Genomic DNA, 26,699 nt, shown 5'->3' with positions numbered 1-26,699 from the left:
TTAATCTTTGATATCTGGAGCTGCATGTAAATCACAGACTGGACTGTCTGAACTTCAAACTTCACCTGAAGCACTTTGGATGCCTTCAGCTAAAACAAACKTTTCCAGTCAGAAATCTTTCTTTCTAGCTATGTTGCAAAAAAATTTTTAAGTGGTACACATGCATAACGGCTGTAGTATTAGTTGGCTTGGGGATCTAGACATAGAACTCTTTTTTGTGCACGTTCTAACAACCTCTRTATCCCAGAATCAAGTGTATCAGGATGTATTGGGACCTATAAATAGATATTCTATTTACAAACAATTAAAATCCTGTGTTAGAAACCCTCCAGTGATGGGCAATTAAAAGACCACATGACCCATGACTCCAAATTACTTATATGTGTGYGTTGTGTGGAATCAATTTCAGGTGTAATTAAGTGAAGCACAGTGTTAATGACGACTCATATTCCCAAGGAGAACCTTCACTATCATTATAGCCAATARGGATGTTAATCATCCTGGCAATAAAAGCCAACAAAATAACTTTAAAAAACTATACACAGCCAGATATGCTTCATCTTAGGCAGTTTTAACACAACTACAATGGTAGTTGCATTTACTAGTTTAATTACATACTCTGTATCACTGTCTCAAATTAAACAATACTACTTCAAAATAAAAACATTTAAAATAAAGTAAGAGGAAAAGCATGCTACCTTCACAAAGCAAAAGTTTACTCTCTGTCAAATATTTCAGTGTTTCCTTCTGGCAATTCATGCTTTAAGCTCTCTGGGAGTGAGCAAATTTATACTCCAGTCAAATCAACAGAATTAACTCAAGTCACCTTCCCTCACTGGCACTAGATTTCTTTTTATCAATAGAGTGCTCTCTAAAATTTAACACCTTCTATAACACCTCATGCAGACTTTGTATCTTTGAAGAGCAAGACTGAAAACACACTCCTATGCCCCACTTCACTCTGGTGGACAGTATCTGACATGATTGCCTATTTTCATCCACTCACCAGGATATGATCCACTCGGTCTCGTTTCTTCCGTCCAAATTTCATCATCTTCTGCCAGTCTGTTTTGTGATTAGGCTCCTTCCTCAGGCTGAACAACTTCAGTACTTCAGCTGCAATGAAGTTCTGCAGAATAGTAAAGGTGAGAYTTATCACATTTGAGCTAAGAAATGAAATGCATAAAGCATCACCCCTGAAAAGTCACACTACAGAATTCACATCTACTTTCAGTTTAGCTCAGAGATGTACAGTATATACAGCAAAGTGACACTGAAAGTMTCTCAAGCAGCATTATACAGGCAGGACAATTAATAAAGTCAAAAGTGGGGGGAGAAAAAGACACCCACTGCTGTAGCAACTTGAGAACAGACACTTTCAACACTACACAAACAGAATTCTGACAATTCATTTTATGGGAAAATATTGAAGAAAAGCAGGGTGGGAATTTGCTGTCCTTATCCTGTGCCTCTGCTGTCTCCAGCCACACACTTTTTAAAATCTTCTCAACTAACAGAGTGATCTAGATACTATTTCTTTCTTTTCTATGCTTTTCTGGACAGCTGACACGGTGTACCTTGAGCAGGGTGATCAAAATATAGTCAACCCCGCTCAGTTTCAGGAGAAACAGTACAGTGGGAGCCTTCATTTGTGTCCTGATGAGCYGTATGGAAAGCTCTTTGTGGAGCATTTTCAGGGAGATTTTTTTTTTTCCCCAATGTCCAGCCCTGCAAGCCTAACCTAGGTACAGCCAGGCTCTAGTTTGTCCACCAGGCTGTTGGGTTTTGTCCTTCCTTTGCCTGTCAAATACAACAATGCCCTCACCAGTCAAACCTGGGGTCCCTCGGGGCAACTCCTGCTGTCCTCAGTGAGGGTGGCACAGGTGTGCATGTCTGAGTGAAAAATCTAGCTCATCCCATTTGGCCCAACCCTACCGCTGGATCCATTCCAATTTAGCCATACAAGTTCCATAGAAATCTGCTACAGCAGCAGCCTGTCAGCATACCAATTTTATAAGATCAAGGTCATCCTGGCTGTTCTGCACAGAGGACTGAGGTTTAAAAACAACCAGCAGCAGCCATAGGGACAGGGAAGCCAATCTGTTGAGTGYAAAAGGACCATTTTGACAAATTCCCTTTCAGGTTTGTAATCTCTCTTCTCAACTCATCCCTTGCTGGATACACCTCTTATGATCTTCTAACACTCAGGCAAATGCCAGTTCAAGTTTTTCATCTCACTTTCCCTCCATAATGAAGATTTCTTCCTACCTTGATTTCATCCAGGTCATTCGGATCTTTGACTCGGCGAAAATAAGCAGATGCGATCCTACAYGGTTTCATCCAAATGGGCTGATTCAGATTAGGATCCTCAGCAAAGATCTCCCCAAAGATCTCTCTTGTTAAATCAAATACCACCTGAACAAAGAAAGAAGTAGAAGTTACAGCTTCTTCTGTCCACGATAAACTTTCAATGGACAAGATCAAAATGCTGAAGACTGTACCTTTCTATAAACCTGCTTGTTTATGGTGTCCATGTCCTGCTCTTGGAGGGTACCATTAAGATCTGTTTTAAGGCTGCAGCTTTGAAGATCATGACCCTGCTCTTTCAGTTTCCACAGTTCCTCAGCTGCTGCATGTACCATTCCTTCCACCTCCACTGCAGTGTGAGGGACAGCCAGAGCCTCCTCGCTCGGCTTTGTTGGCACTTTCTGCGCCTCTACCTGGGGCAGCACTGCTGGCTCCTCAGCTTGCTTCTGCTGCAGCTTATGGGAACTCAGGCCATAGTCCTCATCAAACCAGTCTTGATCATCTCCCAGCACACTCAGGAACTCCCGGTTGAGCTCCAGCTCTGCCAGTCTCTTGGCAAGCTCCTCCTGACCGCTAGCACCAAACACGGGACTCTCCTGTGAAATAAGAGCCACAGAGTAAATATGATAGCAGCGTCACACCATTGGCTCACTCAGCTTACATTTGTAAATGCTTTACTGATGTAGTTGGCAATAAATGGCTACCAAAACAAGTCATGCAGTGGGATACATAAAAACATGTAACACACACACAGAACATAGAGGTTATCTCCACATCACCCAACAGAACTTGGGAGAAAAACTGGGGCCACACCACATTCTTCAGATTCAATCATCCCCAGTCAAAGGCACAAYCAACTCTTAAAATCACTGCAAGATGTTTGCTACTCACCGGTCTGGGACACATGTCTGGAGAGGAAAGCTCTTCTCTGTCATCTTCCAAATCAGAACTCAGGAAGAAGTTATTCAGTCCGTCTGGAATCTGCTTTTCAACCTGCTGGGGTGGGGTACCAGCTTCCTCTTTCACATCACAGAGCTCCTGGTTGCTGAGCTGGATTTTCTCACTCTTGATCTTCTTTATTTGCTGTAACTGATTGACTGTGTCTTTCACAAAATCTCTAAGTAGACTGTCTGTCAGCAAACTGACCTTTTCCAGTTGGTCTTTTGACTTTTCCTCCTCTCTAAGAGGCAGGCTGAGCTGTGCCTCTAACTGGTTCTTTTCTTTTGTCAGCAAATCCAGCAGTGGAGTTGCAGGCTTCTCCACGACACCAGGAGAGAGATCATCTAYCTTAGCACATTCTTCTCCCAGTGTCTTCTGCCTCTCCAGTTTTTCAGAAAGRAAATCTGACATGTCATCCAACTGAACAGCAGAGATCTCATCCACAACACTAGAAACGAGAGGAGTGTGTCTGGCTTCCTCTTCTACAGCATCCTTCAGGTAATTCACCACTGACTGCTCTTGGGCAAATGAACCAGTAGCTACAGAAATCTCCTTTATGCTGTTTGCTTTAGATGACAACTCCTCATCAACCCTTTCCTCAGCTAAGGCTTCCRAAACAGCTGTGTCCACAGGAGCTTTATCCTGGGAATAGCTCTCTGTTGCATTTCTGCCCTGGCTTTCAGCTTCTTTGCCACGTTTGGAAATTTCTCTGTCATTCTGCTCAGCTTTGTGTTGTTTCTCCAGTCTATCATCAAAGAATGAGTCTTCATCCTTATTTGTATCTAAATGGTTATCAATATTTTCTGTAATGTGAGAGATTTTTTGAGGAGGAGCAAAAATACCATGCTTTTCTCTGCAATCAAAATATTTAATACCATCGTAAGTTCCATTATTGTTCCCTTCAGGTTTATCCAACTCCACACCAGCCCAAAACCCTTTGGCAAATTTAGTCAGCCCTTTGAAACGCAGTATTCCAGGCTGGATTTTACTCACAAGCACTCTATCACCGATGTTGAAATTGGACAAACTATCTGTTTCTTCTGTGATTGAAACTGAGGCCCACAGTGGTGAGCCAGTAGGGGCCTGTTCTTGYTCCACATCTCTGCGTTCAGTATTTTTCATAAGCTCTGTTGGGGACTTCAGTTCCAGCAGCCTCTCTGAGTGCAGGCTGCCAGAGAGAGACCTGTCACTGAGGCACTCACTGATTTCACCATCACTGCCCAGGCTGGTGGACCTGCTTCTGCTGGCCTGGCTGTGCTGGGACTGCTCCCTCAGGGACTCCCCATTAGCAGAGAGCAGGGATCCTTCAAAGTCATCTTTGTAGAGYTCCCCAGGAAGTGTTTCTTCAGCTGAATCTTGTTTTCTGGAAGAAGATCCTTCAAAGTCTTCAGGATATGATGGTTCTTGTTGACTAAAGAGCKGGTCTGAAAGCAGATAACCCTTTTTCTCTRCAGATTTGCTGAGCTTGTGAGAAGKCTCCTGTACGCTTGCACCACTTAGAGCATCTTTATCTGCTTGTCTCTGTTCTAACATTTCTTTTGTATCGTGAAGACTTTCCACAGCCACATCAAACAGTTCCTTCTGAGAGTGCTTGTTTTCAGAGCAGAGATCCAGTGAACTCTCCTGTCCCTTATCCAACGTCAGCAAGACGTCAGAACTCTCCAAAGGCTTAATGTAAGAGCCTCCATTCCCATATTCCTCTGACTTTACGTATTCCAAGTCCTCTGTAATCTCAGATCTATGACTAATGGTAGGTTCAGCACTGGATGCATTTACCACTTTGTTCAYTGACTCAAGGGATACCCTGCTAATGTCTTTCATGTCTTTGAGAAGAGCTGATGAGGGGKCACTATCTGAGGAATCACCAGATGCTGCTCTGGAACTCCTTGGTAACACTAAAACCAAGGAAGCTGCTTCAGAAGGTTCTCCTGTATGGTCAGCTGTCACAGCCACCTTCTTGGTGTGCACAGACACAGAATTCTCGGTTCTTGAAGATACAGTATCTTGAAGGAAAATAAAAGGTSAATTTTAGCAGATTTCGTAACTGTTGTTTTATTGCAAACTGCAATCATAGGCAACTACATTAACACCAAGGTTTTTATGTTGAAAGAAGATACAAACTGGTGCCTTGGAAACATKTATTTCTGGCTGTCCTATAAACATGAGCAACTTTCATTCAGCTCCAGGGTTATAAAGCTTTCTTTCTGCTTCTGTTCCTTTTACCAGTATCCCAAGGTAAGGACTCAGTTACTTGCTTGCAAGCCACAAATACAATCAAGATTAGAATGGGAAATAATGAAGAGAAAATCACCAACAGCAAAACACTGAAGAGTATCTGAACTCAAGTGGTAAAGGAAAAAGAAACATAAGAAAGTAAAAAGGTTGTCACTAAATTATGGTTTCAGATAAACCTCAGAAAGAGTAAACTAAATACCAAATATACAGGGAGTAGCAAAAGAAGAATCCTGCTCAATAAAACTGAAAAAAATACAGCTCTATCACTATGGTTTTATGGAGTCTGCATCCCCTCTTAAAACCTCTTATTGAATCAAGAGGGAAAAGGTTAAAGAATTTTAAAATAATCAATCTTCAGTTCTTAATTTGTAGTATGGATACGTCCAGCCACACACCTGCATGTTCYGAAATGGATTCCAAAGATGCTTTGGATCTTTCTGATTCAGTCAGTGATTTCCAGTTTTTCGCTGTCTCTGGCCTAAATGGGAAAAATAAAATTGCATGAATTAGTTACACCAGGGAGTGTTGATTGTTTGGTGGTTTCGGGTTTTTTTGCTTGTTTGTTTGTTGGGTTTTTTTGTTTTTTGTTTTTTTTTTTTTTTTTAAATAGCTAAAAATTGAAATACAGGCATGTATAATTATAATGATACATTGGTGTGGTGTTATAATTATAACATAAGTAGTTTGCTTTGTCAACATACTGTGGCCGTAGAAAATAGGAATGGGGACAGAGAGGAGAGTCTGGAGAGTCATGGAAAGTAATTTTTTGAAACTAATCAAACTTTATCTATTTTCCAGAAAAAAATAAAGAAGAGAGAAAAAAAGTTGGGTTTTTTCTGTTGTTTTTTAAATTTGAATGCATTAAAACTGCACCATCTGCTGGAGAAAATGAAATGCTTAAAATACAGTAGAAAGTGCAGAAAATCAGTTCAATTCTCTGCCCTTTAAAACCTAAGATCTAAACCAGATTTAAGTTGCAAAGACGAATGGTTTGCCTCATACAGTGCAACAGGCATAATGAGTGACCAAAACAGAAAAACAATCCCTTCATGCTGATAATATGTACAAACCATTTGGCACAATTCTTACACAACKGAAAATTATTGTTCAGAAAAAAACCTTGAAAATAGACCCTGAAAGGCTAGGCAGGACAAAAGTGTGGTGTATATGATTACAGAGATGGTAAATCTTGTCAGTTTTGGGTCTGGTGAGAGCAGCAAACAGGTCAGTAAGACACTGCCACTCTCCAGTGGTTTAATGCAGAGCAGTTAGGAGCTTTTCCCATATCCATGGTTTTGGCTAAAACAACAATCACCACAGTTCCAGAATAATCTCAAAAAGAAGGAAAAATTCCATCTACCTATGGAGTGGAGGTGCCTTGATCTTAGGTTTTTCAGCAGCAGCTGAGGATGGAGTTTTAATCTGAGGTTTGGCTGTTGGTGATGTCTCCAGATCACGGCTCAGCTCTGCTTCGGTCTTCTTGATAAACTCATCATATGACTGCACATGGAAAACAATTCCAGCTGTCAATATTTYAAATCACAACTACAAYTCAACAATCAAAATCTATCAAATKAATAAAGATTACACTCARTTTCTTTGTAAAGCAATCCATTTAMCTYACCCAAGCTCTAYAGCTSCAAATCCTARAAATTTCRGTATTTTACTTCCAAAACCAAATTGCATGAGCACCAGTCCTTAATCCCAGCTAGAACACTAAYATGTATAAASATACAGCAGYCCCCTGAATGCTGCTAGTAACCCAYTAMAGACAGTTATTTTAAAAGGGAACAGCATTTTTGCTTCAAGGTTCTGGCTCATGGTTGGAAATGGTTAAACAGCCAGGTTGGATGGGGCTTYRTGAAYCTGGTCTAGTGCAAGGTGTCCTTGCAGGGGGGCTGGAATGAAAGGATTTTCAAAGTCCTTTCCAACYCAAACCATTCTGTGCTTCTRYAYAGCARTCATGCTTCTATCACAACCACGTGTCTTTCACAGCTSTTGATACAATATTCTGCCAACAACATCCATACTATAGAGATTTATCCAAGGCCCTCCTTTCTACTGTTCCTAACCTCCAGTTGTTTGATCAAACTGGCTTCCTGGGCCTTCAGTCTTTCCTTCTGTCTCTTTTTCTGCTCCTTTTTCAGCTGGTAAACCACAGATTTCCTTTTCCGCAGYTCATCCTTCAGGGCCCTGATGCGTCCTTCAATGTCACTTTGATCAGAGGTGGTTTCTGAAAAAGTTTAGTTTTAGTCTTTACAAACTTGCACCTTGCAAAACAATTCAAAGCAAAGCAATAAACAATCATCCAATAAATACAAAATACAGTCCAAGCAGAATGTCAAAGAATTTAATGTCAACATGTTAATGAACATACTAAGACTCTTACAATGGGATTTCAGATTCCAAACCCTACTACGTGTGTAAGATATAAAAAGGTGTTGCATCTTATTTAATTGAAAAGAGATAGGCTCTGATACAGTAATTTGTTACCAAGCTTATTCACACCAACCACACATGTTTATGCTCTTTATCATTAACTGCTTGTCACATTGGTTGGGTATTGCAGAAATTAWTTTTCTGACGTATTTAAAAATACAACTCAAAGCTGCACACCAAAAATGTATCTCAAACATAGGCTTACAATTATAATACCAAGTTTCAAGCTACAGAGTACACTTCATTTATGCAAATGTCACTTGGAACAGTGGACTCCAAACAAAGTAGAAGYTTCTGGCCCATACAGACTTTCTATCACCCAGACTAAATACATCTGTGAAATGCAGAGCTGACTGGCCAACAGCTGGAAGGAAAGACAATTTGAACAAAACAGAGATTTTCACTGTGCCCACATACTCAGATCCAGACTCTGCAGGACAACCCTATCCTACCAATAACTCTGCTGCTTTGATTATTTTTACTGTAACTACTTTCCTTATTTCTTTATTTCCTCTTACTGTTTCAGATACTACAGAGAGACTGCTTCAGTCTCTTATTAGTCGTTTTCTTTCCACCCACCTGTCTGTGTCCACTTGTTTCTTGCTTTAAATGCATACCAACACAGTGCAAAACAAGATCCTTGTCACAGATTGGTGCTACCACAAATAACTATCAAAAACTCTTTCAAAGTATTTACCTGACATAGCCCTATTGGAGCTCCTCCCTGAGCTGATCTGCCCCTTCCTCTTCTATAGCTGCAGCTCCCAAGAGGAGGATTTTGTTTTTCTAATGTTCAGTATCACCTGTAATGTTTTCTGGATACTCATACATGCCAATTACTCTACTTAATATTCTAGAAAGTAAGTTACCACTATGCTTTGGTCAGTTAGCAGGTTGCTCTCCTAATCCATTTCATTTCTGAAGGTAACAAACGACCATAATGAAAAATTCCATCCTTAACAACAGCCAGTAAATGCAAACTRCTGTATTCTTTTTGCTTTAACTGTTGTTAACAATTTAAAGAACTAAAAAAAAAACAAACCCAAACAAAAAGAATGGAATCTCACTTGCTAATCAGGAGCACTTTGTGATGCCACTGTAATTAACAGCTCCTCCCTAACAGTAAGTGACCACTATGTAATTAGAGCACTTCTTGATCAACTCATAAGGGAAAGAGCTGCACATGCTTTCATCTTTGACGATCTTGTCTACGCATGMATCAGACTGACAGGGCAATGACTTCATTGCTACTCAGCAGACCAGAACATTTGTCTCTTTACAATGGAATGATTTGTTGTGAAACCAGCACCATCCCGATTGGCTTCACACTTCTTATACCTTTCTTTAGAATTTGAAATCAAAGGCTGTCAATATTTTCTTTTACACGAGGGTATTTTCATAATCACTGTTGCCTGCWCTACATTTCATAGTGGCTTCCTTATATGGCTGCTGAGTCAGAGCTTGAGAATAACTTTATCAACGTGCTGAAAGCTTCACTGTGTTGGAAACTGCTCCCTAGACAGAATCCCAACACAAATTACTCAGTGCAAATACCTACATGCTTCTCACAGTAAGTTACCAACCATCACAAACAACAGCCAGTATACACAACAGAACTTTCTGATTATTTTTTCACAGAAGACTTACCATTTAAAAAACCAAGCAGGTTAATGCTCTCATTTGCTAAGAAGTATTTTGTGGTGCTCTATCAATTGCACAGTGGAAAACAAGAAAATTCTAGAGGCTAAAAGCATGGAAAAAGTCAAAACAGACTTTCCAGGTGAATAGAGGGGGTGATGGTGACCTACTGGATGGTGGCTCAGGAAGCCCTGGAATGCCTAACATGCCTAACAGACTGAGAGCACACCAGAGAAAGGGCTGCCCTGTACCACTTCACTTCCAGCACTCCTTCCTTCAGCATTTACTGGCAGCCAGCTTGGRTACTGGATAAAGAGTATAATGAGTCCATATACTAGATCTTGTATTCTACAGCTCTAACTGCAATCTTAGGCCCTAGTTTACAGCATACAGACCAAASCCTCCTCCAAAAATAAACCCCTATGTCCTGAAGCATCCATTGATTCTGCACATGGCAGAGCAGGCCCAAGAGTCTCCCCCATACTGCCACATAACAGAGCTGTACTGCTTCTGGAGCCAGGCAGTGTGCAGGAGGTATTTTTAAATCCTAGGACCACCTTAGCTATTGACTCCTACCTTCTTCAAACATGTTTGCAGAACCTGCACCGTTTTCTACAAGAAGAGACAATRTACAGACCTTCTCACATTAAGATCTTCAGCTGAAGAGATCAAATTACATTATGGCAAAATACTCCCATCCACCCCTAAACCTTGGCAATTTTCAGGATTTTGTCTGCCTCCCCACAACTATTTCTGCATTTTAAGTTTGTTAAAAGCAAAAGCTTTGTAAAAGCAATTTGAACCCAAGTGGACATTACACTTACCCGACTGTGTCATGGATAAAGATTCATCAGACCAGTTGTGAGATGTCTGGTGAGACTTCACAGGTGAACGTAGCTGTCCTCCAGTTCTGTGGCTGCTTTTGCTGGAGTCTTGCTTCGATACAGATACGCTGCTTTTGGGAGGAGACTAAGAGAAGAGAATAAATGAATTGCAGCTTGAACGTAGAAGATCCCTGCCATCAGGAGCCARTTACAAGGAAAGAACAGTATGACAAGAGAACATATCAAAGAGTGGTACCTAAAAAATAATCTTAAGAAGAATTTAATCCTTGCTAGGCAATAAAAATACCAAGAGCAGCAATRGCTGACTGCTTACTTTGAGCCTAGATTTCAATAAACTGGCTTAGACTACTTTGCTACCACCTAAGTRAACTGACATGGCTCTGACTCACAGGTGTTCAATACATTTGTGTCATCTTATTTGGTTGCATTCAGAGCAAYAGGAGCTCCTAGTAAACAAACTAATAAAATCTACCACTTCATGTAAGGGGTGCAAGACAACATTCTGAAGCAGTGAAACAACAGAGCACTGTTTTTCTAAGATCAGGCAAAAATTCAAAGAGCAAATGTTCTTCCAAAATGCTGCTTAATGCTTCAACATTATCCTGCAAACCTTTAACACACCTTGGACATAACCTCTGGCATACATTAGATATTTTATCATTATCACCTCAGCAAATTTCCTAAGAAAGTATTTGTAATAAGTCTAGAACAGTTATTTTACCCCACAGACACTGCATTTTCTGTCCTATTGAGCACATGGCAAAGTTATCAGAATGAAAMTCATCAATATTACATCCAACTAGAAATAACTATTGGAACAGTAAGGGAGAACTAAGCAGCAAGCAGACATAATYTGAAACCCAAAGGATTGTGCACGTTACAGCTCTGCTTCTTCATACTATAGCTACRCTTTGGAATATGTTACTTGCAAACAAGGCAAAGTGGAAAAACAGAGCATAGTTTCCACGGCCTCAAAGAATTTATACAATGGCAACAAGCTAGCCTACAGCTAATTCACACTGGTAAACTGGGTCAGTGTTCTACCACTAAGCACTGCATACCTACATGACATACGYAAAACATTTTGCAAGAATACCAACRAGTGTAAAAATATCTAAACTCTGTGCAGAAATARTATTTCCTTGAGACTTCAAAGCACATGTCTGATCACAATGATTACTCATAGTAATGTGAAATGCTATCACAATCAAAGAAAACATACTTAGTTAATAGTTTAATCTCTGCTTTGAGAACTGGGATGGCTATAATTGCTATTTCTCTGATAGTGTGTAAGAGTACACACAATAGAACAGTTCACTTACCAGTTTGCTAGGTGAGGTAGAGGACTTGAACTCTTCAGAATAAGCCATTTCTTCATTAATGGTACTCTGATCTGGGCTTTCTGGCTGTCCATGGCCCATGGGCTCTGATGGGACAGACTCAGCAGCCAGACTGCCAAGATCTTCTGGAATAGAGCTTTCACTGTTCAGATGAGAGCAAGAAGGCACTGGAGACTCTTCCTCACTAGCTGTTTCTGAGATTCRGTGAGAGAAAAAACAAAGCACATCAAAACTTGCACCATCTTATATACAGAGGCTAAAGGCATAYAAGGCTGAAGGCGAACTTTCTATGCTGTTTGCATACAAAGTAGTAACTGCTACCAATACGTGTCAAACAAGCATTATTTCACTCACCTAGACACTGATGGTGAAATATTTAGCAAGAACTAGCCTGTTTACCAGAGAAGCATGATTTAAAGTTATGATTTGTGYTCAAGAAACAACTGAACGTGGCATTTAGTGCCCTGGTCTAGCTGACAAGGTGGTGTCAGTAAAGGTTGAACTTGATTAYCTCAGAGGTCTTTTCCAACYCAAAYGATTCTGTGCATCTGTGAAAACTGCCAAACATTCTTAGTGATTGCTGAATATTTAAAATGAAGAGGTTTTCAGGCTATTCTAACATTTTCCAGGCAACACACTCTGAAAAGATTATTAGGGRAACCTGTCCTTCCAGTTGATCATAGAGCAGCAAGAGTCACTATTAGTGACTGAAGAAGTCATGGAGGAGCATATAATCTGCAAGCCAGATCTTGAATTTAGAATTGATTGCTTCCTTTACAGTAGTTGCAGAAAACATTTTAATGTTATGATTTCATCATGAGTCTCTCAAATGGCAACAAACAAAATAATAAGTTGGGTTTTCAATATTCCTGTTTACTAAGTTCCGCAGGAGTCATGGCATTACTGAGGTAGCCATGGAGAACTATTCAGTTTGAGCAAAAGCTGGRGAGAGGAACTTTTCCTTCTGAAGCAGGGCTGCTCTCCAGTGCTTACTGGCAGATACAATTAGTAGAAAGCAAGTGTATTTTCTCATCTATTGATRAGAATTCAGCATTCATGCTGAATTTTTGTTCATTGGAACTTACTGACTCATACACGTATCACCTTTAAAATGTCTTACAATGCCTAAAATGCACATGACTGTTTTCAATAACAAGAGTAATAAGGCATAATTCTGAATTCCCATTGCACATTTAAAGGATGTGCTGCCTGCTTTCAGCAAAGCAGGAAAAAAGGAAAATRGATTTGTTCTTAAAACAATCCCTGAAATTTCATTGTTTTCTCTCCTACAATTCATTTCTCTGTGCTTCAGCATGGTCCATTTAAGACAGAACAGCAAAGTTGTAGCTTCCAACATCTGGGAATTCAATTTTTCCTTACAATAGCATCATTGATACTAATTACATCTTAGCACACTCTACCACAGCTACACATTTCAAACACGTTGCACTAACAACGGAGGGAAGAAAAGATTCTTCCAAAGTTTTGAAAACACAGACAATGACAAAGCAGGCCCTGATAGGAGCAATCCTCACCAACAGTACTAAAGCTAACGGGAGGAAAAACTTTGCTCACTACTGCGGAAAAGTTCAGAAGACTATCAGCAAAAGGTCATGCCATTCTGCTTTGAAAGACARGAATATAGTCTAAAAATTGTATGTAGAAATGACTGATGGGCTTATGCTGCACTGCACAGCAAAGGAGAAATACACATTATGGTGTAAAATAGGTAACAGAAGGCAATTGAGTGCAGAAACTGAGATTCTGAGAGTATCCAGAAAACAACCAAAATATCAGAACAGGAAACAAGTGCAAATCTAAGCAATGCCTGTGTCAAATTATGCTTCACTTTTACCATTTGTGTTACTTCTCCCCACTTCCTATTACCTTTGGGCTCAGTTCTCTGATCCCCCAGCTCTTTCTTGCCTATTTTGGTTTTGAGCAGCTCTTTGTCCCAGGCAGCCAGAGCCTGCTTTTCCATCCGCCGTATTTCTGCTTCCTCCGCATCCAGGCGGCGTTTCCACTCCAGCAGCTCCTCCGCGTGCTGTCGGCGCTGCATCAGCTTCTGCTCCCGCTTCGTTAGGAACCTGACAGGCAGAGCAGAGGACAATGGCAAAACAGCCAGCCACACTCTCACATCCCAACACCCAGATGCTCGACTGCCACCATTCCCAGAATTGCAGCTGCTCAGTTTGTTTTCTAGGATAACATTCACACTAACTACCATCTCCCAGACTTCTGACGTGCTGCTGAAAATCAACCCCCAAATAGACAAGAGTTCTTTTCTCTGCAGGAAGCAATGTCTACATTATACTGTAAATATGCTGTTTACATTTAAAAAAACCTTCAAAATCATTAGAACTGTACAAACTATTCACTAAACTGAACAGAAAATGTTCCCAATTTCAGGAAATGAAAAGTACCTGTGGTATTAAACTGGAACCTTCTAGAAAGCTGTGACCATTTGAAAAATGAGCTTTTCTTTTTTTTGCTAATCCCAATGACAGAAAAATTGTAACCTCAGTTGCCCCMCAGTTTTTTCCAAATATGAAATTGTAAGAGAAGGTGATTCTATATTAACAGTCCTCCTGGAGCTTTAATCCTTCTTCCTTTAAGCATCATCTCTATGGATTGCCACACTTGGAATGCTAATTGTGAGCTGACAGCATCAAGAGAATAATGATGCAAGACTGTTTCTTCACAGCTACTAACATATCTCACTGGTAATTTAGGAAGTAAAAATTATAGCTCATGCTGAAAATAAGCAGGTATTTTCTTTCTGACAAACAGATCTTAAGTGGTCYGTGAAACCTTAGAATTGACAAAACTCTCACTGGACTTTCTAAGTATGAATAGGTTTGTGTGCACACACTTGTTTTCTTTGCCAACTCTTGTCTCATTTCTGAGCATTGAAGTAACCAAGACTATAGCACTTCAACTTTCAGACAGCAAACTGGAAGCAAGTTCAACATCAATTGCACTYCCTCTGGCATGCCAAGTCTAGAGAAGAGTGTCTATCAATCCACTCATCTCCTACATTGAAAGCTTTAAGATGCCATAAAATCACTCTGTAGAAAATACATGGTTTGCCAGCTAGAGAGAGTTTGTCACTGGTACAGAAGTCGTGGAGCTGTAAAAGGCAGACATCAAAGACTTGTGATACTTTGTTTTTGCAAATGACTTTATAATTATCAAGCCATCCCAAGTACTTAGCCTCAAAGTTTTTAAGCTGCAAAGCAGATAATAATCTCATTTGTGCTTTTCAGTCTCTCATGTTTCAAAAAACCCTTTTATTTACAGAGACAGGRATGGCCAAGTGACTAATGTGCAGGTCTCACCTGCTAAGGGATATTTTTGTTTGCTCACTTAGTGTTTGTTCTGTTCCCTGGAAAAGTGAGCTGGCAGTTGATCAGAAAGGTTAAGAATCAGTTAAGTCCTTCTTTAAAACAGATTCAGACAAAGGGAGCAAGTTACGGCATGAAGAGGAAAGTTTCAGAAGCCAGTAAGAGACACTCACAATCTTCTTTCTGACGGTCAAAACAAGAGCAGGTGAAAAACAGAAGCACCTCAGAATTTCTGGAACATCTGCCACCTTCGAGCTGATAGATTCCATGATTTTGTGCATTATTTTATCACTTGCTATGGACAAACATCAAACATCATCTACACTTARGCAAAACTGACAGGCTGGTATCATTAAGAGAGCAAACTACCAACAGTAATTGCATTACAAACATGACAGGAACAGTCATGATAATGTTGTGTTTTTCACCAGCACTATCACATTTATCCACTCTTATTCTTACACACACATCAGTTCCCATTAGTCCAGCAGATCATGCACTGGGAACTTGTTATGGAGGTCATTATTACAATGAACTCAATGCAAAAAGCAACTTTTTCCTCTTTCTTCAACTACTGTTTGATTTCATCAGAAAGTTATGCAGTTTACTGCATCTTGAGAGAGGCAAGTCCAGTCGAAATAAAAAGCAAGAGAAAGTCTGAAATGAACKGATTCAAAAGAGCAGGACTCCTTAAAAGCAGATGTCAAATGAATTAACCTGGAAGACYACAAGCAGGAGGAGAATTAATGAAACTGCCATGAAAATAATTACCACACAAGAACTACTTAATAAGAAAGACAAGTCAACAGAAGTGATGGGAGAGAAAAATGATTTCAACAAAAAACCCACAAGAGGAGGAAGATCAAAGCAGCATGGCCGAAGATGCAGACCCTTTCATAACCCTGGGGTTTTAAAGGCCAAAGCCACAAGGTAGCAGATATATTGCCTCAGTATTTACTGCAGTCTAGAGGGTTCCAGTGCAACACCAAGCGTACACATTTATCCTCAAAAGCAGAAAAAAAATTTGCAAAAGCACATCTGGCATCTATGCAGCTGGAAATGTGGGGGAGCAATGAGAAAGCAGCAGCATTCAGATTAMAGCAGCATGAATTCAAAGTCTGTTTCCCTGGTGCTAACATCACACATTTTATCCATGCATTTCAAATATTAATATTAACCTGCTGCTCTAAACTGTCCTTGTACATTTTAAGGTATACTGACTATAAGCCCAAACTATGTGGTTTCAGCAGCTATCCTGAAGTAGTAAGCAGACAGTGGGAGCAAAGTCAACTGTCTGTCTGCCACTCAGAACACAGCAGAAATAAGAGTAGAATCCTGGAATGGTTTGGAAGGGACATTAAAGATCATCTATTTCCACCCCTCTACCATGGGCAGGGACTCTTTTTTGCTAGACCAGGCTGCTCAAAGCCCCAGCTGATCTGGCCTTGAACACCTCCAGGGATGGGAGAGGGTGCTTCTCTGGGCAACCTGTGCCAGTGCCTCACCAACCTCATCCTTATATTTAATCCAGATCAACCCTCTCTCAGTTGAAAACTATTATCCCTTGCCCTATCACTACAGGCCCTGGTAAAAAGTCTCTCTCCATTTTTCTTACAACCTTTCTGTATATACTGAAAAGGCGCAGTAAGGCCTTCCTGGAGTCTTCTCCCAGACTGAACAAGCCCAACTTTCTCAGSCTGTCTTCAAAGGAARTATCTTCCTTCTCTGATTTTCTGTGGCCTCCTCTGGATCTACTTCAACAGGTCCATGTCCTCCTTGCACTGGGGACCCCAGARCTGGACACAGGACTGCAGGTGGAGTCCCAMCAGAGCAGCGTAGAGAGGCAGAACCAMCTCCCTCRACATGCTGACACATTTTTCCCWTGCAGAAAAGTTGGTTTTCCAGGCTGCAAGTGCACACTGCCGTGTCATATTAAATTTCTTGGTCCTATTTTGAAGAATTGTTGTCAATACATTCATTCCCCAGACTGAACTGACACTGGGAATTGCCCTGACCCAGGTGCAGGGCCTTGTTGACCTTCATGAGGGTCACAGTGGCTCAGTCCTAAGGCTTGTCCAGGTCCCTCTGGAYGACATCCCTTCCCTCCAGCAAATCAACTGCACTGCTCAGCTTGGTGTAGTGAGGGTGGAGTGATGCCCCTGTCTGCATCATTGCTAAAGATCAGGAAACAGTGAGGCAAGTGTAAAACACATCCACTGCTGAAGAACCTCTGGACTTTCTAGGACTGAACAGAGCATGCTCTATCAAAGAGTCTATCACTGGAAAAATATACAGTTACCTGACCAATTGGTTGTAGATATACAGCTGGAATTTGGGGTGGAGGTTGGGAAAACAGACACTGAGAGAGGCCCAGTGGTGAGACGTAAAGACAGAGAAGAAGTAGTGAACAGGAGAGCAGTGTCTACAAAATAAGGAGCAAGAGTTTAAAACTAAGATAGCAATTAAGGCAGAAAGAATGAGAAAAGGATAGCATCTAGCAAGAAATTTAAAATTAATTGCATTTAACATTGTATAGTTAATACCCAACATCTGCAGTACAAAAACTATACACTGTTATGCAGAAGGTTATAGAATACACATTTATAACACTTCATYGTCTGTTAACGAAAGACAAGCTACTTTCACACTGCTGCATTTTYCTTTAAATTTGGGAGAGAGTTTTATTACTTTGGTGCAGATTTCCACATGAGCTGGTTAATATRTCTCAGCCTGACCTTTTGCCTGCTAGTCTCTCAACAAAGTGTATTACTGGTATTAAAGAGCATGCTGGTTTTGCAATATCAACAATTTGCTGGTCTGAAACTTTAAACACTTTTTCATTCACCTGGCGAAACCTCAGTAAACTTAGGTCTACAATAAGGTAAGCACCAGTGAAAGAGCAAAGAAAAAATAGATTCATTTGTTTTTAAAACACAAACAATTCCAGGGAAAGTCCAAGATATACCTGCCATTCATATTCTACCWGCTAATCGGGATTTTTTGCGACAAAGTACAGACTTTATCTCAGAATATTGATATATTTCATTTGAAGTACTAACTGCAGAAAGATAATACCAACTTTAAAAAATTCTACACAAATTACAGCTCTGCTTAGAATGGTATTTCTTAAAAGCATTACCATTTTAAGCTAATTCCTAATGAATTATCARATTTATGGAAAAATACCATGCTCCATTTAGCTCTATCAACTACAATGCAAGCTAAGAAGCACAGTAAGAAAAAGCAAATGAACACAAGCAYTTAGTCAGTTATTGCACAGATTATCATTAATGCTGCATATGCAAGGAAAGCCAGGGCAAAGTGGTTAATTCTCTTTGACAGAGCATGCTCCTGTTCACATGCAGGCTACACAGACTCAGCAGGTAAAATGAAAACAGAACTATCCTTTCATTCCTCTTTTAGCAGAAGACAAACATTAAAGCTGCTTCCTAAGTAAGGAAGCCAAAGGATTTCTCACCTTGCTGTGGARTACAGCAAATCCAGCATAGCAGGCCTTCCCAAATCCTTCCTCCAGTTCCTTTGTATTTATCATTCAGCCTCTTCCCTTTTGCCCTGCTTCCCACCCTGACTCCCCTGAAATGGCAGCTTCCTATCATTACACCCCGAAGATCTTACTCTATTATTTTTATGCATTTTACAAATCAGGACATTAAAAAGGGTACAAAGTCAGCACTGTTTTTCAGTCAATAAGCAGTGCTGTCACTACCAAAACACCTGCCAGAGGTGTGCAAAAACTGTGCAATAGGAAAATCACATTTCAGAGAATCATGCCTACACAAAATACTTAATTCTTTGAAAATATACAACAATCCAAGACTTTAAAACCATAAAACCAAAAATACATGACCACATTTATCACACACAATTTCTACTTGTTCTGCTTAGAAGTAATTGTTCCTCCTCAAATCCTGGTATYCAGCTTTTGAAAAGTATTCTCCAGGTGAGCAATATTTTCAACTACATAAAATAACATCAAATGATGCCTAAAATATCTTTAAATGTAGAACATACTATTACAAGAGATAGCGGYAGATATAAAGTAACAATTATCAATATATAGGTCTTTATGCAATTGYAAATGTCACTTAGAAATGAAGGTACTTTGAAAAAATAAGACTTCAAGAATAATACTGACAAAGCCACTACCTGATAATAAGTAACACAGGAAGTCTTGAATACATAYTTGTCATCTCTTTTAGTATTAATACTGTATTTCAAAATTCATAAACTACAGATTGTTTTTTTATCACCACTTGAAATTTTTTGAATCTTGAGGTGTGGGGGGAATAAGATAAAGATCCTCTTTTAATTAAAAAAAAATCAGAAGAAAAAAATTATTTTCTTGAAACCCAAGAAGTCAACATGGCCTACAACATCTAAGCTTTTCAAGTCCTCATCTTAAGCCATTTACCAGMCTCAAAAGATACTTGGAGAATTTGCCATCATGATGATGGGGTGGTTTTCATATGACTTGGAATGCCAGGAGTTTAGTTTTGGAAATATGACACCACAGAAACTTTCAATTATCAGTGATTTTGGCTGTTCATTTTACCAGATGCTGCCAGAGGAGTCTGAATAGAAGAGCAATCAGCCCAGGCTAGACACTAAGGCCATGAAACTACAACATATTTTTCRTTTTTCCTATTCGTACCAAAGCCTCTCTTACTGCTACTGGGTTTTATTTTCATCAAATACATGCAAGTGTGGGAAATGTGCTTCTCAAATGATTGCAAACAAATAGGCTGCTAAGGAGTTAGGGTCAGGTGGCCCTTACAAGGCACTGCCTGCTTTGTCATGTTTTATCCAGCCGTGCCCGGAGTCTCAAGAGAAAACACATTACAGAGATCACCCACACTGACTGAAATGCAGTGACTATCTTAGTTTTATGCTTAAAAAAATTGTTTAAACAAAAAACGATTTCTTGTGGCAACTGGCAGAAGCCAGACTTTCAACAGATTAGTTTCAAATAAGAATTTAGAGCTTCAAACTAATGAGCACAAACAGGTTTGGGATGTTTCCTGCATACAAAGAAATTTCTACACTGAAAGGATGCAGAAAAAAATTTTATCCAAAATAATTCAATAGGTGAAATCAGGAGRTTCATTTTAGGTTTTCAGACCCAGSAGCTGCACAYAGATTTTGTTTCCTCTGAAGCCTAACAAACATTTTCAATATTCTTCCAAACCATGAATCATATATCATCTCAGTCACATACATACCAACTCCATTAATAAAGAAAATATTTAAAGAATTCATCCTATCTGTTTTGAATGCAATGAGAACTAAAATCCATCAGCTGGATAATTAGATAGAAATCATATGCCTGGCAACTTCAGTGTCTTTCTGTGACCCAGATCTGAAMCTCAGTTACTGGTTTTTCCATAAGACAATTGCTATTGCAAGTTACATTTCAATTCAAGATAAAAATTGGTGCTCTAATTCCAGAGTCTCACTCCCTATATTTGTTTCCCCTTTAAGGTAAAARGGGAGATACAAAATACAGGCATCATTTTGACCATTTGACTTCAGGTCTCTCATTCCAAGAGAAACACTTACAAGATGTGCTGTGAAACTGGAACCTGTCCACATTCTTTGTACCTACAAACATCAAAATCTCTTAAGCTGATTTGCTTCTACCAACTCTGTCAAGTACARAGAATATTAAACCCAACCTTCTACAATAAAACCTTGACCACGTGGTCTGCAGCTAATAATGTTTGAATCTCAGTACTCATGCCAGAACTGTAGCCTTTAAATTATTGTGTTCAAAATTAGTATTTTTCATGCTTCCAACAGCCTTTTTTTCCAAGCAATTCAGATAAAAGTGTGTATGATATCAATACCATTAATTTTTCTGATGCTATTTTTAGTGCAGATGTGGGCCAAACCAACTCATACCAATAAAATAGCAAACTTTTGTAAAAGAAAAAAAAAGTTACTTTTCATCCATTCTGCTGCGCATTTTTTTCAGTTTCTGCATAATGCTGCTGGTCTCACTGCTGGAGATAGAGATTGGGGAAGGGCTGCGTGTTTCTGCATCAGTTGGAAGTGGGCTGGAACCATTGCTCTGCTTGATGTCATCCTCACTGGGAAGCTCCTGCGATKAAATGTTAAAATTTTTTAAAAAGCATTAAAATAATATTCCAAAATTCTTTCCAAATTGTGTGTATTTAGCTTCCTTCTTTTCTAGATTACATTAAATACTACTGCAGATAAGTGTGTCCACCTGCAGAGTTTTCATTTTCCAACCTCATTTTTACTTGACACACAGCTTTTTGCTACACCCTTTCTCTCCTTAATTGAAATTCTCCCCTAACCATAACCAGAACAAAAAACACCCAGCTCAGTTATCCAAACAGGAAACCAATCTTTTCTATAGTACCACTATTAAACTTATTTCTTCTTAGAGTTTGTAAGGAGGCAGCCAGTTACTAAAACCTCATMTTGCCACCTTGAAAAGCAGATGCAAGRAATTYAGCAAAATTACACTAAAACCAAAGCAAGAAGTTGTGGGATTAGTGCTTACATTTAGTACTTTGGAGCCTGACAAATAATCAAAAAATCAAAGCCTGAGAGATCTAAGTATCAAAAAACTCACATTCCCAAACTCATTAGTTCAGCCTAAGAATGAACAAACACCATCTACTGCATAGTAAAAAGTTTTTGTAACTTCTCCAAAGGCATTTCCTTAAACAATGCTCTAAAGAAATTAAACATAAAATTGCTGAGATAAAAGGGTGAGACTATTTGAGGTAGACAAAACTTCCAAGTGATGGCTTCAATGTATTAGCTTTTTATTTCCATAAATGCTGAAGCTGCATGGATGAAGAGSGAACACTCCAGCTTCTGTGCTGATCACTCACCAGCTTGTTTTCTCCTGCAGACTTCAGTTTTTCCTGTAGTTTCATTGTAGTCTGACGGATTCGCTCGATTTCTGCCTGCTGTTTAAGGATGAGCTGCCTCTCCTTCCGAGCAGCCTTGTTCGCCTCCTGAAGACGCTTRATTTCTGCCTTTTAGGTGGAAAAGATTCAGCATAAGGACAGTAACAGAGTCCTCTCAAGAACACACTCAAAATTGCCACAGTGCCCTTGCTATGGGTTTGAAATGACTGCAAACACACGATGCAATAATTAGCCTGAACTTCAGCAGCGAAGAACTGAAGAGTGATCCATATTTCAAAGTCTCAACCATGAGATTACAGATAGGGAAGGACTCTTTAGAACAACACAYTGAACATGATTGAATCTGTAAAACTTACAGATATGAAATGCTGGTTCTCCATTCCTAGCTTTTACAATGTCTGAAACATTTAACAGGTACACAGGGGTTTCAACAGGACTTTCCTAGAGGCATCCCTTACCTTTTCCTGCTGTAACCTCAGCAGTAGACCACGCTGCCTCTTTCGAATAGGAGGCATCTTATCATCCTCTCCCTTATCTCGCAGATGCCTGCAARCAGATTGGAACAAAGAAGTATAAAGTGTAAGATTTAAAATAAAATACTTATTATATTTTAATTATATTTAAAATAAAAACAGTAGTAAAGTAATATGAAAAAAGTGCACAATGAGCCTTTTATTCTTTAAAGTGAAAAAAGAAGTTTACATTTCCTTTTCTGCAGAAGGATATACACCTTAATCCCTGGCATGCTCTATGGTGGAGTGTTTTGTACTGTTTGCTCGGACAGGCACACCAAAAAGGCCAGTGCAGGTAACAGGAGATCTCACAGGAATGGGCAGAAAATCTGCAGAGGTAGAACACTCACCATTTCAGAAAGACAAAAGGAAGGACTTGGYTCACTACCTAACAATTGTTTGTCAAATCTACAATAACAAGAAATTGTAAGAAAATGTCTGCTGACCAATGATACTCTCATGCAGACAAAATTGTTGATTAAATCTGGCCACCACTGGTTAGTASTATGAGTGGGTACTTCAAGTGGACTCCAGGCCAAAGCATATCTTAGGSTGGGAACAAATCATTAAGTACAGCATGTACCCAGAGTCACAATATGTGGCCTGAGACAACTAAAATGACCTCAGATACACATCAAGCAAAGAAAGGCCAAACTGTTTGACAATTCTTACCTTCCTGAATTTAGATGCATAGAGTAATGGCTGGCAACTACCTTCTCTGACTAAAAACAAACATCTGATTGTCTACTACTTCAGTGAAATTCTCTTTTAATCAAACCACATTCAATGTAAATATCAAAGCACATTCATAAACAGGGTCCTGTTTTTTCCAAGTCCCAGTAACAACTGTGTAGAATACTGATGTCAGAAAATTAGTTCAACCATTAATACTTAATGAGGGAGAGATAAGGTGGAAAAAAAACCTCGAGAAGTAGAAGGAAATGGTCAGTCAGCAATAACATATACTCAGATCTGCCTTACTTTTTCTGGTGTTCCAGCCAAGCCAGCTCAGCCTTGGTCTTCTCTTTGAGAGCCTTCTCCCGGAGCCGGAGCAGTGAGGACTGATGAGCTGCTCGCATTTCCTCCTCCTTCATGTACTGTCTTACCATCTCCATGGTAAACTTAGAGAAGCTATCTTGCCCCCCTGAGAATGGCATGCTTAGCTCCTAGAAGGCAAGACAAAGGTGGCATGATTTGGTAACACAGAAATGCCAAAGCTTTTCTTCAATTACAAAGTGTATGTGTGTGTATACACACATACACACACASAAACTGATGCAGAAAGGGAAGCTGTTTTCCTCTGAGCTTTGTACAGACCAGCTTCTTCTGCCCTGGGCTGTGTGGCAGTTTTGGGACAAACAAGCTTTGGCCAGAGAGATGAGGCATCCTCTTTTATTTCCTAGCTGTGTGTTGGCATAGTGGGAGGACTTAATCCTTTAWAACYTMCYYMAAAAARTCAMTCATCCAAAGCCACAAGGTAGAGGYCTRCATGGWCTGTACCCTAAGTCATCCCACYTGYATTAATCATGCTGTGTGTCACTGTTGTACATCTCTCTGTTTTGAGATGCTTAGAGAACCACAGAGAGGAAAAGAACTCTCAACTCAGCAATCACAGCTAAGAACAGCTCACTTGAAGCTTATCAGCTTAACCAGCTCAGTTAATTTAATTTAACTTAATTAAAACGYGAGTCTGACCTACCTTGATAGATGACAGAGCTGTTTTGTCTGGGGAYACCTCCTCATCAGAATCATCACGACTGCCCCGCTTCTTCTCCAGGTTATTTCTGCGATGACTCTCAGAGGGCAGCAAAGACCGAAAGGATTTTTCTTCAATCTCATCCTCTGTCATGGACTCATCAAATTTCAGGGAATACTCTGTTGCAACAGATGCGGAATCTGAGGAAGAAATCAGCAAAGTGGTTTTACACTCAAGTATACACCATGAAYGCAATTTTGTCTGTCTCATCACAGTTAAGTTAGGGGAGCCAGAAAGACGGAGAGATAACTTATGTAGAAAAATGGATGTATAGAAAAGAGTGATTTTGAGTTAGAGGACATCTGTTATCCAGCTTCAAGAGACCTAACAGACTTTRGTACACAGGTATAAACACTTCTGGAGCTACTGAAACATTTAGTGTTGTGCCTGTGGGTTCAGCAAGTGACCATCTGGCTAAACTAGCACAGCAGGATGTACAATCACTCCTATGTGCAGCATCTCAGAGCCTCCCATCTCACAGTGCAATCCTTTGTTACCTCTTAAGAGACAATAACTCACCTGGAGCACAGCTTTCTTCACACACATTCCCTCACTGATTTCAGAAATTCATTCTGAAGCAGCACCACCCTCCCTCTCCGCTTACCACCTTCAGACCCATCACATGTCAACAGTACAACCAACCTTTCTCATCTGGCAGGGATAGAACACTGTCACTGGGCAAGGAATCATCCGCAGCAGTCTGAACCTGCTCCTCAACACTGCTGGCTGTCTTYTCACGACGGGAAAGCTTTTTCTCATTCTCCTTAGAAGATAGAACTGAAGGACTCTCCTGGCGGCTGCTGGTACCACTGTGTTATCAAGAGATGATTGTTTGAAAAATTACTTTGCACATTTCAAAATACTTGCATTACATTACTACTGCACACACCATGATTAACGTCACGACAATAAACAACATACAGAKGGTTTGGTTTTGGTTTTAAAATGCAGCTTGGCTACTTCAAAATTCCAAGTTTCATCAAACTACTGATGGTTATTTTTATTCTAGCTTAAAATCCATGTGGGTTGAAGGTATGCAYATCCTTTACCTGGCAGTGAAGAGTGATGACAAACCAATGCAAACAAATCTCCTTTCAGATTTTAAAAGCATGAGTAAATTAGAAATTCTGTTTTAGAAGTTAGGAGAGCTACAGAGGACAAAATTTTTCCAGTTCAAGATCAGAGAAGTGCTGTGARAAACTTCATGGGACCTAACCAGATCAGGTAAGTGAACAGGGCACAAAAAGCATCTTACCTCTGATCATGAACCTTYGATCTTGAGGACTCAGAGTAACCATCAAACATGGGTGAGTACGTCTGTTTTGAGTCACCTGTCTCCTCTTTACCTTGTGATATGGCACCAGAGTCACATTTCCTGGAAATGAGAAGTATATGGGATAAATCTGCAATTGTCTTAAACATAGGAGTAAYAGAGTTTTCATCAGCTTTCATCGATTCATTAGAAATAGTAACAGCTAAAATAAAAAATGTCTTAGAGCTTCAACTAGTTAAATCATCCCACAAAACATTTAAATCATCTTTTTCTACTCTTTTATGCAGTTTCACAGAACCAGTTAATGCCACCTTTTGTGTACATTATTAAGAGAATAAAGATGGAATCCAAATTCTTAAACACTCACTCATTATGACATATTAAAATTTTCTGAAAGAACAGGTGAAGCAAAAGCTAATAAATCTTACTTCTCCCTTCCCAAGATGTGAAACATTAAGCCAAACCTGTTTGTATCAGCTCGGGCTCTCAGCTGTTTCATGAACTCTGAATGGTGCTGCCGCTGCTGGTCAAACAAGGTGGTGGCTGGAGCAGCTGGGGCACTGACAGYGTCTGAGATCGGGGTCCGTGCTAACTCTGTCATCTGAGTACAACAGAAAACAGGGGAGTACAGTGAGCTTATCAGCATCAAAATGCTTCTGGAAAATAATCATTCTGGCAGGCAATTTAGAGATTTATAACAACTCTGTAAGACATGGGGTTATGATGGTTTGTAGCTATGTGTTTGTCACTTCGGGTGCCACACTGCTCTGTGAATACATATTCCTCCATACTCCGTTTCTTTACGCATAATAAAGTGTACACTATAAAATCACAGTGTACACCCAAAAATATTCCCAGCACATGATGTCAGGTGTTTCCACTGCTGCATTCCAATTAAAATAAATGGCTGTTCAAYTGAATATTCTGGAGTCACTTGTGAACAAGGATGGAAAAGCTATTCTGCAGGCCCAGCATCAGTGATCAGGTCATCCCCATCAGCCTCTCCACCTGCACCTCTTATGCTCAGACTTCAAATATCAAGCAAGACTTGAAGAGATTAAAGCCCCACACCAAATATGTCTCTGTTCCTTCTACAATGTTTCTTCATTGGTTTCTATCCACTTCAGCTCTAAAAACTACAAATGTTT

General features: G+C 39.8%; 1 protein-coding gene across 1 annotated transcript in view; it reads right to left on the bottom strand.

Moving 5' to 3' along the window:
* Nucleotides 1-26,699, bottom strand: part of CEP350 (centrosomal protein 350) — a 70,253-nt gene that overhangs the window by 9,659 nt on the left and 33,895 nt on the right. Inside the window, exons 20-37 of the mRNA XM_057374921.1 lie at nt 26,016-26,152; nt 25,534-25,653; nt 24,921-25,087; nt 24,222-24,418; nt 23,504-23,688; nt 22,469-22,556; nt 21,972-22,118; nt 21,048-21,205; nt 13,631-13,830; nt 11,726-11,937; nt 10,383-10,527; nt 7,554-7,714; nt 6,842-6,981; nt 5,877-5,959; nt 3,199-5,249; nt 2,502-2,903; nt 2,269-2,415; nt 1,007-1,129 (exon numbers count right to left, since the gene is read on the bottom strand). Of these exons, the coding sequence (XP_057230904.1) occupies nt 1,007-1,129; nt 2,269-2,415; nt 2,502-2,903; nt 3,199-5,249; nt 5,877-5,959; nt 6,842-6,981; nt 7,554-7,714; nt 10,383-10,527; nt 11,726-11,937; nt 13,631-13,830; nt 21,048-21,205; nt 21,972-22,118; nt 22,469-22,556; nt 23,504-23,688; nt 24,222-24,418; nt 24,921-25,087; nt 25,534-25,653; nt 26,016-26,152 (4,863 nt within the window). The remainder of the gene's footprint in view (nt 1-1,006; nt 1,130-2,268; nt 2,416-2,501; nt 2,904-3,198; nt 5,250-5,876; nt 5,960-6,841; nt 6,982-7,553; nt 7,715-10,382; nt 10,528-11,725; nt 11,938-13,630; nt 13,831-21,047; nt 21,206-21,971; nt 22,119-22,468; nt 22,557-23,503; nt 23,689-24,221; nt 24,419-24,920; nt 25,088-25,533; nt 25,654-26,015; nt 26,153-26,699) is intronic.

The sequence above is a fragment of the Malurus melanocephalus genome, unplaced genomic scaffold (genome assembly GCF_030028575.1).
Source record: "Malurus melanocephalus ecotype Western Australia unplaced genomic scaffold, MMel_1.1 scaffold_236, whole genome shotgun sequence".
Taxonomy (NCBI): Eukaryota; Metazoa; Chordata; class Aves; order Passeriformes; family Maluridae; genus Malurus; species Malurus melanocephalus.
This window is presented reverse-complemented; position numbering and strand designations above follow the sequence as displayed.